The sequence below is a fragment of the Montipora capricornis genome, chromosome 6, assembly GCF_036669925.1.
Source record: "Montipora capricornis isolate CH-2021 chromosome 6, ASM3666992v2, whole genome shotgun sequence".
Lineage (NCBI taxonomy): Eukaryota > Metazoa > Cnidaria > Anthozoa > Scleractinia > Acroporidae > Montipora > Montipora capricornis.
This window is the reverse complement of record NC_090888.1, coordinates 14,289,406-14,304,405: the sequence shown is the minus strand read 5'-3', so window position 1 is coordinate 14,304,405 and position 15,000 is coordinate 14,289,406. Positions and strand designations below refer to the sequence as shown.

The 15,000-nt window shown below is 39.7% G+C and overlaps 3 protein-coding genes across 3 annotated transcripts in view; all 3 read right to left on the bottom strand.

The window, feature by feature from the left end:
* The window catches only part of LOC138050903 (uncharacterized), a 261,256-nt gene that overhangs the window by 208,758 nt on the left and 37,498 nt on the right, over positions 1–15,000 (bottom strand). The window lies entirely within an intron of this gene.
* On the bottom strand, positions 8,325–14,139 carry LOC138051591 (nucleotide-binding oligomerization domain-containing protein 2-like). The gene is made up of 3 exons (XM_068897828.1): positions 14,065–14,139; positions 12,520–13,693; positions 8,325–11,611 (listed from the first exon to the last, which is right to left on the bottom strand). Exons 2-3 carry the CDS (start codon positions 12,698–12,700, stop codon positions 9,246–9,248), a joined length of 2,547 nt encoding a protein of 848 aa, XP_068753929.1. The 5' UTR covers positions 12,701–13,693; positions 14,065–14,139; the 3' UTR covers positions 8,325–9,245.
* Positions 13,307–15,000, bottom strand: part of LOC138053262 (D-inositol 3-phosphate glycosyltransferase-like) — a 3,366-nt gene continuing 1,672 nt past the window's right edge. The window contains exons 2-5 of the mRNA XM_068899919.1: positions 14,863–14,937; positions 14,065–14,139; positions 13,610–13,693; positions 13,307–13,341 (exon numbers count right to left, since the gene is read on the bottom strand). Of these exons, the coding sequence (XP_068756020.1) occupies positions 13,307–13,341; positions 13,610–13,693; positions 14,065–14,139; positions 14,863–14,937 (269 nt within the window). The remainder of the gene's footprint in view (positions 13,342–13,609; positions 13,694–14,064; positions 14,140–14,862; positions 14,938–15,000) is intronic.

Sequence of the window (15,000 nt, the reverse complement as noted above, 5' to 3'; positions counted from 1 at the left end):
AGCGGTACAAATATAATTTTATTCTATTCAAAGTGATGCTCGCAGGAAGAAAAAAACTTGCCGAACCAGCTAATGAAATCCCTCTCTTCTTTGCCTTTCAGTCTCAAGGTCTTTTGGCATCAAGTCGTGTGCGTTCTCCTCCGATGAAGGTAGCTGCTCAGACTAGGGCAACGAGGAGCATTTAAAGCAGGTAAGAGAATACCAGGTTGAATCGATAGATTATTACGAAAGACCGTGTATTTCCTCTAAAATGATGCAAAACAAGTATGGCAAAAAACATGGAACGTGTTTCTAAGTGCCGTGCAGCCCAAATAGAAGCAATTAAGGTAGGTAAGCACAACGGACACAGACAAGGCATTCAATCAATCAGAACGCGAGGCTGGTAGGTGGCGCTAAGGAAACGCGGGAAAACGCCTGTGAGCTTCTGATTGGTCAACAAGCTGACAAGAGATTTTCGTTTACCAATGACTGAGCGTAGCCGAACGAAAACCTTGTCAATGGCTTAATATTTCTCAAAAATTGAAACAAAAACTTTACAAATGCGTCCGTCGAATCTGTAAGCTTGCTCTTTCTTCATGTTAAAAAGGCAGAGTAAAAGAGCCAGCCGGCCTGCCTGCGAATGCCGCCTGCGTTACCTTCCTGATGTCGCGCTTTGTGAGCTGTCGAAAATTAGCCAATCGTATCGCACCGAAAGTAACTTTGGATGTAAACAGTACGTCACCTTTTGAGTAGGTGTTTTACCAATGGCTAAGGAAGAAACTCCAAGAAAAAGAAATCTAAAGGAAGAATGCCTTCGATGATCAACGATAACGCTTTGTAGCGGACATACAACTAACACGGTAACGTGTCGTTCTCATTCTATTTCGACTACAACGACGAACAGTTAGAAAAATCAGACTTATCCCGAATCCTGTGGGTAACAGCTCGAACGTCGTTTCCTTCCATCACAGAAGCCATTGCATCGCGTTTTTTGACTTATAAAGTTACGGTAAAACTCAGTGAGATGTATCCAGGTGGAAATAGGAGGTAATCGTTAAAACCTAAATCATACTTGCTTTTTGAGCAAAAACAACATGATATGCTTTCTAGTGAAACTAATTTTGTATTGTTTCCACAGAACCCTCCAATAAGCAAGGCCAAGCACACAAAACTCGGATCAGAAAAACGATCCACGAAGAAAAAGTGGTTTCCGATGACCATCAAAAAGCAAACAAGATTTTTGACCGCAAGGACGTTCTTGCTCATTTCAAGCTTATTCTTGAACTTTTATTTTATTATTTTGTTCACCGAGTGGCCGGCACGACTTTTACGGTGTATAATGAAGATAACTGCTCTATAAAGGAAGATTTAGTTACATTGTCTAAGAAAACGGTGAAGTTTGGTGAAAATTGTCTTTTTCCAAGAAACAAAGCTGTTGAGCGAGTACTAAAACGAAAAACTTGACGCTAGAATAAAACAGTTTCTAAGTTTCTGTGATGAAACCCTGCTGTCTTCCTCTACTGTAACCAAAAATCTTTCCCTCACTCGAATAGGGGAATCCGTCTTTGTTTACATTTTTTTACCACATTAGCACAAGGCGATCGTTTTCTAATCAAGATGCATTATGGGATTTGAGAAAGAAGAGAATGAGAATTTATCATTTTTTGATGGCCGACAACTCGTTCGTCATCAAAGCCAAAAAGATTTTAAAAAGTGCGTTTTCTTTGGGATGATCCGATAAAGGAGCATTGATGCAAGATAACTTGGTTTACGGTACCTCAAAGGAACCGATGAATGCATGCACTCTGGGAAAGGATGTTTCGGTTCCTTTGATGCACCATGTTTTCGGATCATACCAAAGAAGCGCATCCTTTAAGTTTAACTTGTTCTTTTACCTTTTGAAATCAATTTATAAATAGCATGATAACTTCTGAAATGTAACCGATGAGGCCATCAAAGATGACCTTGTACTTTCCCATGTTTAAATTCCCCGTTTGTCTCTCCAAATTCGTTTTGAAATGATTATAGGATGGGGTTTCTAAGATATACGCAATAGTAAAGTTCGAGGCAAGTTCATTATTGAAAATTGCAATCATTTTCTGTTCTCTCGTTGGTTTAGATGCATTAATTCCGGGAATTGAGGCAATCTTCAGATTAGTGAATAATCTGCTACCGAATAATTCATTAATCTGTAGGTTAAGCACCCTTCGCATTAATGGTCAATTTCAAATCACACTTCCTCACCGTAAGAAATAAACGTAATTCAACGAGAATTAACTAAACACCCTATAGAGATATATTAGCCTGCACCACCTACGAAGTTTAATCCGCAGTAATATTTAACAAGCTGAAGATGGCGGCGTCATGCAGAAGATCACGCCATTCCTCCGACTGAAAGAATCGTTCCAGAATCAAACGCCTAAGGCGTGCACAACTTTTTCTAGCTCATGATTTCAGAGAACCGACACGCCAGAGTGCTTTTGCTTCTCCAAAGTAACATGCAGGGGCCCGTTTTTCGAAGGTCCCGGAGCGGTTTCGGGCGTATTTAAGATGACATTAAATCATTCTCTTAAAAAGGAAGAAGCTTAAGGCCCAAAAAAAAAAAAAACTGCGAGTGCCTTTTAACTAGTATAAGGACCATGTAACAGAATAAATTTTTCAAGTACGCGCATGTCCGCTTCACCAATAACATTTTCCGTATATTCCAGAAACAGGACCCTACCTACAGGCCTTATACACCTTATTCCAAAATGGCCGGCATTTAAATATTCTTTTGTTTTTATTCAAATTAGCCCTTGATGCCTCGTTCTTAAGCTTAAAATTCAAAAGAATATTTTATCTTGAACGAGGCAACAAGGGCCAATTTGTATCCGCATAAATCAGCGGCCATTTTGGAATAAGGTGTATGTGAGGACACTTTGAATTACATCAAGCGAGGGAAAGGTTCTTGAGAGGGAAGATTCAAAGCCACCATGCAAACAATTTCCTTTTTCCAAGAGATACGATAAACGAAAGAGAGAAGTGATCCTCATGAACACTTATCTGGACGTTTAAATCAATTGTCTCTTTTTGACACCTGAAAAATTCGGGTGGCTCCAACGGGATTTGAACCCATGACCCTCTGCGATGCCGGTACAATGCTCTGCCAACTGAGAAATGACTGAAGTCACTCAGTTTAGAGCCACATGAATTTTCCAGGTTTCTATCAGGAGACAATTGCTTAAATTGTCCGGATAAGTGAGAGGGTCACTTCCCTCTTTAGTCTATAACCCGCACTTCAAATGTACTTTCATTTACAATACAATATAATATGGAAGATATAGTTGACGTCACATATTGTCATTAATGTCCCAACCAGAGCCTCATTGGCTGTCGAAACAAAAGGTCTTTTGTTCCTGTGGTTGACAAATTTGAATAACAAAAGCAATGATTGTAAACATATATCTTTTCTATACAGTACAATACAATAATTTATTTAATCACGTTATCGCCTAAGAGCACAAGAGCTCGTTCAAAATACGAACGTGCATTAAATCTACAATTATAATAATAAAATCTAGTATATAAAAAATATATTTTAAAAAAAAATTGCAACTGAATTTATCTTAGCTTAACATTATCGGCCAGCTTGACTTTAACTGGAAGTTTATTCCACAGTTGAGCGCACTTGTAGGCAAAAATTAAGATTAAATTTGGGAACGCAAAGATTAATACCATTTCCTCTTAAACTGTAACACGTTTCTCTTATGCTAAAAAAAGTGTTCAATGTATTTCGGCCCTGTATTCCCAATGCACTTAAATAAGAGGATCAGAGATTGTTGCTTTTTCCTACGCTCTAAAGTGTCCAACTTGGATATGTTTACGAGTTCTTAGTAAGACAATGATTTCCCGTGCCATGTCAGTGTCCTCAATATATGATGATTGATTTTATTGACCTGGACGTTCCCCACCCCTGACAGGAGGGGACTACAATATTCTAGATGTAGTAAAATGAAAGGATTGTACAATGCTAGAATAACGTTCATAGGTACAAAACGCTTAATCCTCCTAAGTGCGCCGGTCTTCGCATACGCCTTTTTTAGCTGACTGGAAATATGCTCTCTAAAGTTTAACAGGCTATCACATTTCACGCCCACGATTCTAATAGAGCGAAGTTTAGTAACGTGCCAGAACCATTCAAAGTTAAGTCAAGATCGTACTAGTCTTGTAAGGACCGATCGGAAGGGCTTGCGTCTTGGCACTGTTTATCAACTAATAATATACATGAAAACAATTACTCGATTCTGATTGGCTGAGAGCAGTGCAGTTTTCAGTTAACACAATGCAGAACAGAAGTAATTCAGTGCAAAAAGAAATAACAAACCAAGCATTCTGATTGGCTAATAAACAATAGGGTTTGGTCAGAACCAATCAAATCTTTTGTTTTCTAAGAAAAAGCGCACGCCCTGGATGGTGCAATATATGGTGCGATTTTTCTCTGATGCGTGAAACGGGTGCGTTTCTTCTGCTTAATCATCTGGAGTTTTTTTCCATGTATATTATTAATAAGTAATCACATGATTTGGAATAAATAAGCACTTGTAGGTTTTTTCAAATACTACAAATTGCACGAGCCCGTAGGGCGAGTGCAATTTTGAAAAAAATTACTCGTGCTTATTAATTCCAAATTGCACTCGAAATCATGTGACTACCTGTACAAATAGTTTGCATCGAACCACTCCGACAAGCTGCTGAGTCCCTGGTTCACAACAAATTGCAGGGCAATGGGTAAGACATCTGATGCATTCAGAGTTGTTTCATTAGCGTATAATCTCAAAGACACGTCCGGGACCGAGTAATTCAAGTCATTAATAAAAGTATTAAACAACAGTGGCCCGAGGAGGTACCCCGTGGAAGCCCCGCCCTCAACTCTGAATAACTTGAGCACGCACTGTGCAAACAAACCCTTAATTTCAGATACGATACAATAACAAACTCGAAATTTCCGATACGATAAAGATACTTGGAGACTAAGGGGTAGATAGTGGGGTAAGAGTGTCTACTATAAGAGACAATTGCTTAAATTGTCCAGATGAATGAGAGGATCACTTCTTTCTTTCGTCTTCAACCCGCACTTCAATTATGCATTCATTTGAGATGAGATAAAGATACTTGGAGACTAAGGGGTAGATAGTGGGGTTAGGGTGTCTACGATAAGAAACATCTACTCGGTTGCCCAGGGGTAGAAAGTGGGGTAATGGCTGAGTCCTTGACTCCCTGGAGTAATCAGCATGTAAATTCTCATCATAATCTCAACATCTCTGTCAAACAGGTATTGAGAAAGAAGGGAATTATCAGCTTAAGAGATTTGATTTAACACCAAATTCTCATGACTACTCAACAAAGAAAACTATAGTACTAGTTAGGAGAATGAACGTTTCCATCTTGGGAATAAAAGGGTTAACAAAGGAAATAAAAGAAGACAAGAAAACGTTTTCTTTTTCGTCCTTAAGAAATTATCCTTGCCCTAACAACCTGACCGTGGGGATGAACGTTTTGGTACCTTACGGAAGATGACGGTATGAGCCTTGAACTCGGGTTGAAAGATATTTCTATGGTAATCCTCAGGTAAGAGCATATCAGGACCCTCTTAAACTCGCTGCTCCCGATAAGTAGAATAAACCGATCAAACTCTCTTGTTAAATTGATTTAATTCGTAAACAAAACACCATATTTACACAAAGCAAAGTAATCGAGAAATTTCCTTGATAAGACCTTTGAAAAATTGCATAAAAAGGATACCCAAAAACGATTATTTGCTTCACCTTGAAAACGCAGGAATATATAGATATCGATTATACACAATAAAAACACCATTTACCGTAAGCGAACACCTTAATAAATTACTCTATAAGGATGTTGTCAGATTTGTTGAACCTGAATGTGAAAAGCTGCAGCAATCTTTGCAGCTTACTAGACCTAACAACTTGATGCATCAATTAAAGCACTGAATAGGCCTTTTTCAATATATTAAAACTAAGCTTGAAAGAGAGGTTTAGAGGACAAAGACAAAGGAAAGTGGATGATATGTAATTATTTTTCACATTCATTCGATAGTGTTTCGATCTTTTTTGTCCTCACTGCCTCACTATCAAGCTGAATATTTGACATTTGGAGAATGGCCTATTGAAACTAGCATTTGCCTTAAATAGTTGCCACTAAAATTCATTTGTTATTAACACGTACATAAATTTATTTTACAAGAATCAGATTACTGAACCTGAATCTGAAAAGCCACAGCACTCTTTGTATCTAAGAGACCTGAAAAATTAATCTACGTGTTGTTGTTGTCGCTTTAAATGCTGTAATTTGCATTATCTGATGTAATTTTTTTCCTTCATAATGGAGTCATGACTACTCTGAAACGTCGAATTTCACCTTTTTTATCATTCGTTTTTACCGTTTTGTGCTTATATCTCTTTTAATACGAACGTGTTGCTGATACATAAATGAAAGCACCAAACTGCAGAGGCACCCAACGAATCTGTTCCTCACATTATCTGTTTCCCTGAGGAATCCTGCTGGCTGGCAAAAATACAGGTGTTTCGATGAGCTGGCTGGGAAATTTGGTTATTGATAAAGGTTTTGCCTGGGAATTACTGACTTTTTCTAGCATTTCAACCCGAGCTAGCTGTAGAAACTCTGAAGACTGAGGACGACTAAAAAAAAAAAAAAAAAAAGAGCCCCTTCCCTCTCCCAGAGAATAGTCACAAACATACGACGGCTGGTCAGAGTGATTGCGCTTGCGGAAAAAAACCTGTTTTGTCCCGGTTTTGTCGCTTTTGTTCGGTCGCTTTGGATCGAGGGATTTGAAAGCGCGCGGAATTCCTGGCTGGGAAATAAATTTTATCAGCTGCCTGGGAAACCAACCAATTTTATCTGGCTGGCTGGGAAATTTCTTGTGTGTCTTGCTGGGAAAAAGGAACAGATAATGTTTTCCCAGCAACACTGAAAAACACCTGAAAATGCCTTAATAACACTTATTTTCATTAACTGGGGTATAATAATACATTTTACAACAAATTGGTCGTTGAGTGCCCCTGAAACTGAAACTAACATTTGCCCAAATAATTTCTACTAAAATTCATTTGTTATCGTGCTCTCACATATTCAGGTGCACTGTGCACATTTCTTAGACTACGTTTATACACTAGGGGAAAAGTTTCCATTCAAATCTCTCGGGGTTTATAATGCATTTACATGGTAATGTAGCATTCACATTTAAATAATATGAAAATACTTGGAACAAAACGTTTTATTCTCAAAGGATCTCAATTGGGCACAACACTGAGTTAGCCGATTTGGTCTATTTTAAAAAAGAGACAAAGAATGTGGTGCAACGAAACTGGCGCTTTTAGCATTTGACCGGCTTGAGTTCTTTGTGAAATTGAAGTAGATTCAAAAAGGAAAACTAACGGAAGTATAAAAAGTCATCGGATTGCGCGCCTGCTGTCTATCATCGATGCGGACATCTTGAGTACCACATCTTCCTTTCTATTTTATGTAAAATACCTTAAAGCTGTACTATGACCAAAAAATCGATCCTTCTTTTTCTTTGGATTTCAAAACTACGTTAACTTAACACTAAGTGACCCAAGTTTGAAGCTTTGATTTCAAGATTTTAACTAACATTTTCCTTTTAAATAGTCTGCCATTATCAATTTTAAATTCTTGAGAGAGCTGGATCGAGGAGAAAATGACGTCAAAGAGTCAAGTTACAGTGCGTGTGTACGCGGCTGACTTGATATGCAGCACGGGAGTTTCGTGCTTTCAAACTCGTGTTTTGCATATATAATAAACTGCATTCACGCGCTGAAACGTTTAACTAGTGAGTAAATAACGTCACCTAACCCTTAGATCCAACCCACTAATGTCCAATCGGTCAGTTTTGAACGTAAGTAATGGCGGACCGCAAAATCCAAACATTTGGCCAGTCAAGTGTTCCGCAAACACACTTTCAAAATCCGAAGACAAAAAAAGACTCGACTGTGATTTTTTATCAGAGCAACACTTTAACTGAAACATATCACAAGGGGAAAAACTGGGTGTATTTCTATGTATGTAACCCTTAATTTCTCGTGACGTACTAGCAAGAAAGTGACTTTTAACCTTTCAGTGCATGCTTACCAACAAACAAGGGGTGGAAAGGTGAAGTGAGATAGTCGTCAAATTCAACAACAACACCAAAAGACAATAGGGACCTTAAGCAACGACCACGACAACGGCTACGAGAACGCCATAAATTTGCATATTTTGTGGGCAAAAAAAAAATAGCTTTGCACGCCCTGCACGTGCGTTTTACATTTTGATAGATTTTTTGCCGTTCTCGTCTTGACTACGACATTTGGGGTCATGTGGAGAACGAGAGAACATGACTATTTTCTCTAAATATCCACACTGCATTCATCAGTTTTATTCCTGGATTGTGTATTCACACTTTCCAAGCCGAGGAGAGACATGGAAAATTATTACAGTAAAAGGAAATAATATTTTTACACAACAACGTTCTCGTAGTCGCCGTCGTCCTTGCTTATTGTGAGTCATGATCCTGTTGGCGTCGATGTAAACACTGAAACCTTTAGAAAGAATATCATGCTCATCACAGTTTCATGCGAGAGTCAAAACTAAGTCAAAACTAAGGGGAGGAGCACCAAAGACGTTGTAAGACAAATTCAAAGTAGTAAGGGAGGTGTTTACTGCGAGGGCCTGGGAAAGGGTGTCTCAATGTTCGGTTTCAGTCCGTAAAAAACAGCAAAAAAGAGGATCTAAATAATTAAGTTCAGTGAAAACCGGCCGAATTGTTGCCCATGAAAACCTGAACGTTTCCTATCTGACAACTGGAAAACAAACTGTTCATTGCTTGCGGCTGGAATCTGAAAACCTGTTGGGAATTTTGTAAATGAAGAACTCCAGCGTGAGGACTTTCTGAGCTTGAAAGAACTGCTGGACCGGGCGACGGTTGAGGTCTTCCATCCAAAGCACTTGACAGAATATCTGAGCAAGCCTTTAACTGACAGCTTCAATAATACCCAAGGTAAAATTCGGAAATTCATCTGGCGTTTCTGCGGATGATGGCGTGAGCTTTCGTTTGTTCCGTGCTTTGTACTCTCATAAAGCACGCTGTTTAAACCAACGAGAGCGCGCGTTATATAGAAACTTTATTACAAAAAGGGGAGGAGCACCAAAGAAGTTGGAAAGAACATCACAGTGTAATGCGAGAGTCAAAACTAAGGGGATTTGCCAGACACATACAAAGTAGTAAGGGAGGTGTTTACTGCGAGGGCCTGGGAAAGTGAAGTAGCACCCTCAGCACCAATGGAATTGAAAGACAAATCCAAAGTAGTAAGGGAGGTGTTTACTGCGAGGGCCTGGGAAAGTGAAGTAGCACCCTCAGCACCAATGGAGTTCGAAGACAAATCCAAAGTAGTAAGGGAGGTGTTTACTGCGAGGGCCTGGGAAAGTGAAGTAGCACCCGCATCACCAATGGAGTTCCAAGACAAATCCAAAGTAGTAAGGGAGGTGTTTACTGCGAGGGCCTGGGAAAGTGAAGTAGCACCCGCATCACCAATGGAGTTGTGAGACAATTTCAAAGTAGTAAGGGAGGTGTTTACTGCGAGGGCCTGGGAAAGTGAAGTAGCACCCGCATCACCAATGGAGTTGCCATACAATTCCAAAGTAGTAAGGGAGGTGTTTACTGCGAGGGCCTGGGAAAGTGAAGTAGCACCCGCATCACCAATGGAGTTGCCATACAATTCCAAAGTAGTAAGGGAGGTGTTTACTGCGAGGGCCTGGGAAAGTGAAGTAGCACCCGCATCACCAATGGAGTTGCCAGACAATTTCAAAGTAGTAAGGGAGGTGTTTACTGCAAGGGCCTGGGAAAGGGCAGCAATTCTCGTACGTGATCCGAAGTATATTGGAATTTCCGTCAAATCAAGACTTTTGCCAAAGGTATAAGCTAATTTAGTATACAGGTTTTTGGAGCAAGTTTTACATTCCCCTATGACATCTAATGCCAACCTCAGGTAAAAGTTTGGGTGATGCGGAGATCTGCGGCCTCTCACATTTACAAGTGAGGCAACACCATTCACAATCGAAACTGCCGTTTCCTCGGATTGCGATGCTATGATTCCACTCATGAACATGAAAACTTGATTTAGTTCACGAGAGTATCTTTCGTCAGTCAGAACTGACTCCTTATCAATTTCTCCATCCAGGATAGAAAACGCAAGATGTAGACCAGAAAAGAATTCTTGAAAACTCTTGTGAAAAAAGTTATAGCGGAAACAAGGCTTTCTCTTGGTACCGCCAGCCTGGATCGAGAGAAAGCCAAATTTAATGAACAGACTTTCCGTGAAATTCCCTTCGACGTCTTCGAAATGCCCCTCTCCTTTAAAAAGAGATTCTTGCGCCATTCTCCCTAGGGTCATCAGTTCCTTCTTGTAAACTATTAGAAGGTCTTTACCACTACTTGGTAAGTGGTTCTTCATTTCGTATCGTCTCAAAACGAAGAGAACAATCTCTACGTACAGCTGTGTTCTGTTGTTTGGTAGAATGCCGCCAAAATCTTCGAAAAGCACACAAAGCAGAAGTGTATTTAAAGGGTTTTTTGTCAGTTCTGCTAAAGGTCCGTCAATATGCTGATCATCATCGTCATCGTCATCGCCATCGCCATCATCATCGTCATCGTCGTCATCATCTTCTTCTAAAGATCCTTTAATACGCTGATCATCATCGTCATCAACGTCATCTTCATCATCACTGTCATCATTAACATCATCATCATCACCATAATCATCATCGTGATCGCCATCGTCATCAACATCGTCATAGTCGTCATCATCATCATCCGGATGCCACAGTAATTTTATCAGCTTTTCTCCCATTTGTACTGCGTGTCGAAAATACTTCCTTATAAAACACTCCGCATCATTTCTGGTAAATCCAAGAATCTCCAACAGGGTGTCCGAGTAGGGTCTTACTTCATTTCCTTCTTCGTGACGAGAAGCAAGAACAATGTTACAACCAGGGAGCAGCTTTCCTTGAATAAGACTAAAGTACACATCCAATTTTTTAGGGTCTGCCTCATCTAACCCATCGAGTACTAACAGGACTTTAGAAGGGTTTTCTCGCACGAACTGGAAAAACGTTTCTTTTAACTCTGGGTCAACTTCTTCCGGCAAAATGTGATCGTCGATAGCCTTCCAGATTGTAGAATCAATTTCACGACATCTGAGGAGAAGCAGCACCTCTACTCTTGGGAAAGACTTGTCCCATTCGCGGTCTTGTTCAGTTGCCCAATCATATGCCAGCTTTTGACAGTAGGTGGTCTTTCCCATGCCAGGGTCACCCTCAATCAGTACAATCCGTGGATGTTGGCACTCTTCGTGTGATGTAAAAATACTTGTTATGTTGGTGATTTCTTTCTTCAGCGTTCCGCGTGTCTTTTCTTTTGGGACTATCTTAAGTCTTGTGAAAATGTTCTCTAGTGGGTAGCTGAACCCTTTACACCAAGGAACTGAAAAAACCACCCCTTCACGCCTTTGGTAAATTTGTCTTATGGATTCTATGATATGGCTTTGACATGAAGAATTAGCTGCAAAACAAACAAACACCATGAAAATAGGGTCAATTTAGAGGTCTATTGATTCAAAGATATTTGCTTCTTTCCTAACTAAACCGATCTTTGATCTTCTGAATGAATTTCGAGTTTTCGCGGGTCTGCAAGCCCTCTTGGCTGATTTTTCTATGTATCGCCGCCTTTAAAGTCATTTCTGGTACAGGAACAAGCAGAGTATCTAAATGTATCTGCTGTTTTATCCACATAAAGAAAACGCTTGTTTTGCGTACAAAAAATTACCCTGACAAAATAATTTCTTTTGCCGTGGATGAGTCTTATGCTTGCGTATCACAGCGCTTAGTGGTAAGAACTAAAACGAACACGAGTTCATATAAAATAAACATAATAGGGCTTACTCTGGCCGCGGCTTACATAGGACGCGAACACCCGGTATATAAATGGTACAAAATCTAGGTTCACGGCTTTCTCAAGCCACGGCTTATCCTGGCCTGGGATTTTATACTGGTATAAATAGACCTTATTCATAAATGGCGGTCACATTTACAATTCTTTTGTCCACGTGCAAATTAGCCTACCAAGCCTCATTTTAGAGCAAGAAATCTTTTCAATTCACTGTTTGGTATCGAGGCTTGGTAGGCTGATTTGCACTTCGACAAAAGAATTATAAATTGACCGCCATTTATGAAGAAGGTCTATATTTACATTAAATTGAAGTGGAGTGATGATTATATTAAAGTAATAAATCCATTTTAAAACCACGCTCGACAGAACAAAAAAGTTGATACATAAAGGAAAGTCATTTTTGCTCTACACATTTTACTGCAATGTTTTGCCAGACATATTGATTTTTACGAGCGAATGATTTTTTTTTTTTTTGCGCGTTGATTTCCAACACGGTCAAATTGTCGTAAGGTCATATATACCTTCTGTTCGATGAGAATCCACAGAAGAAGATGGGAAGCCTTCACTTGTAAATAGGAACTGAGTTTGTTGCTTGGTAGAAACTTCTATAATTTCGTAAACCAAATCATTCATGACTTTACAGTAAGTTGGCATTCGCATAAATGATAAACGGCATACACCATACGAGCTTATTTGAATCATAATCTCATTAGTTCTGGATCAACAACCCTTTTGGGAATTCTTCAAGCTAGACAGCAGGCACCTAAACTATCTAGCTTTCGTAACTAACACAACACATAAAAAGAACGTGTCTAGGTTTCGTTGTCTGCCAGACGTAAGAGTGCACAAGCAGTATCGACAGTGTACATCAACACATTTCACGCGGTGATCTCATGGTTAGTGTGCTCGACTCCAGATCGAGTGGTCCGGGTTCGGGTCCTGGCCGGGGACATTGACTATCTAGCCGTCGGCCGAGAACTGATCTCTCAAAATGACGCCTCAAACAGCTCGGAGCGACCAAAACAACATAACACAGGACTTAATTGACAAACTTTATTGCCAAGCAAATCGCAACCGCCGTAATGTATTTATCCTTCTACAGACCGATAACAACAACACCAACAGAGGGTGGTCGGCCTGTGGCCCTCTTGGTTGATTTTTCAATGTACAGCCGCTTTTAAAGTAATTTCTGGTACACAAACAAGAAAAGTTTCCAAATGTATCTGTAGCTTTATCCGTAAGCAAAACGTCTGTGTTCATACCAAAAATAACCACAAAATGTTTTCTCATGGCGATCGAGGAGGAGTCTTAGGCTTGCGTATCACAGTTCTTAGTGGTAAGAACTAAAACGAACACGAGTTGACATAAAATTAACACAATATTGTGGGAATAATGACGAATTTAAATCGAAATGGAGTGGCGACTATATTAAAGTAAGAAATCCATTTTAAAACCACGCGGGGCAGAGCAAAAAAGGTGATATAAAAAATGCCCATTTTTGCTAAACTCATTTTAGTGCAATATTTTGGACATCCTGATTTTTACAAGTGAATGATTTTTTTTTTCATGTCGATTTCCAAGATTGTCAAATTGCCGTAAGGTTATATATACCTTCTGCTCGATGAGAGGCCACAGAAGAAGATGGAAAGCTTTCACTTGTAAATGGGATCTGAGTTAGTTCCTTGGCAGAAACACCTGTAAAAATCACATTCAACAAACCATACATGACTTTACAGTAAGTTGGCATTCCCATAAACGATAAACGGCATACACAATACGAGCTTATTTGAATCATAATCTCAGTAGTTCTGGCTCAACAACTCTTATCAGCAGCGAGCCATTTGATTGACCCTTTTGGGGATTCTTCTAGCTAGACAGCAGGCACCTAAACTATCTACTGTTCGTACCTCACACCATACATAAAACGAAGGAGTCTAGGATTCGTTGTTTGGCCGACGTAAGGCTGCACAAGCAGTATCTTCATCGACAATCGCAAGAAAACCTTAATTCAAAGAGCTGTTCAGTTAGAAACAGGTTAAAACTTGCTTCAGTTTACATGATTTTACCTGCATGTTGCTTAGACTCTTTCTCCTCTTCTCGTGCTTTCTTTTGTGAAATGCCATGATCGGTGAAAGAGATATCTGTAAATTTTTGAAAGTAAAAATCTGAAACACCTGCAATCTTGGGCAAAAATCTTTCGAAAAAAAAGTCTGGCGTGAAAATCCTTGGACGTATACTCTCAATTTATCCCCACTCTACCCCATACCAATGTTGCTAATCTGGTGAAAATTACCATGGAAGCCTTTGGTCGTTTCTTAACCAACATTGGATTAAGGGGAGGGGGAAAGTTTAAAATCTTCTATCACACAGATAAATGATGGAATGATCATTTAGTGGTGTGTCACACTTCCCAACGAGTTTTGTCCAAGGATGTGGGCGGGGAGCAGAATTCAGTTTTTGTCTTAAAAACAGGAGGTCACAGGAAAGATTGAGATGCTCGCTTGAAATAATCCAAAGAGCTACTGGGGTCGATAATTCTTTGATATTAGAAAGGTTATCATAATTTAAATTCAGGGAATGCTCATGGTGGTTCCCACACTCATCAGCGGTTAACAGTGTTTTCAAGTGTACAGAGCGTATATGGATATGACATTACAAAGGCCAAATAAAGAAAGCGCTGTCACGTTGATGTCTAGAAACTAATCCCCCAGGAATTGAACTCTTCTTTTTAACGCAAACACAAAGTAGCATCTTTTGTTCAGTTAAAGAAACCAAGGCACCTTATCACGCGCGTAAACAGGCACTTTACGAGAATTGTCCTTCCAAGAGCCGATTTGTACTTGTAAGAGCTCTAACGATTTTACCTTTTTGGTCCTCACGGGATTTCCTCTTTAATTTGCCTTGTGCTTCTGATGACATCTGAAGCTCGCAGGAAGCATCTGTTGAAATACACAAGGGCGAACAATTCGTGAATCACTCGGAGCTGAGAAAAAAAGGTCATA

What these genes read in the sequence shown, in the direction of transcription:
- LOC138051591 (XM_068897828.1), bottom strand. Translation starts at nt 12,700, where the DNA reads ATGATTCAAATAAGCTCGTATGGTGTATGCCGTTTATCATTTATGCGA. An exon ending in GGATTCTCATCGAACAGAAG is followed by an intron (nt 11,612 to 12,519) that starts GTATATATGACC and finishes TTTGTTTTGCAG; the next exon opens with CTAATTCTTCATGTCAAAGC.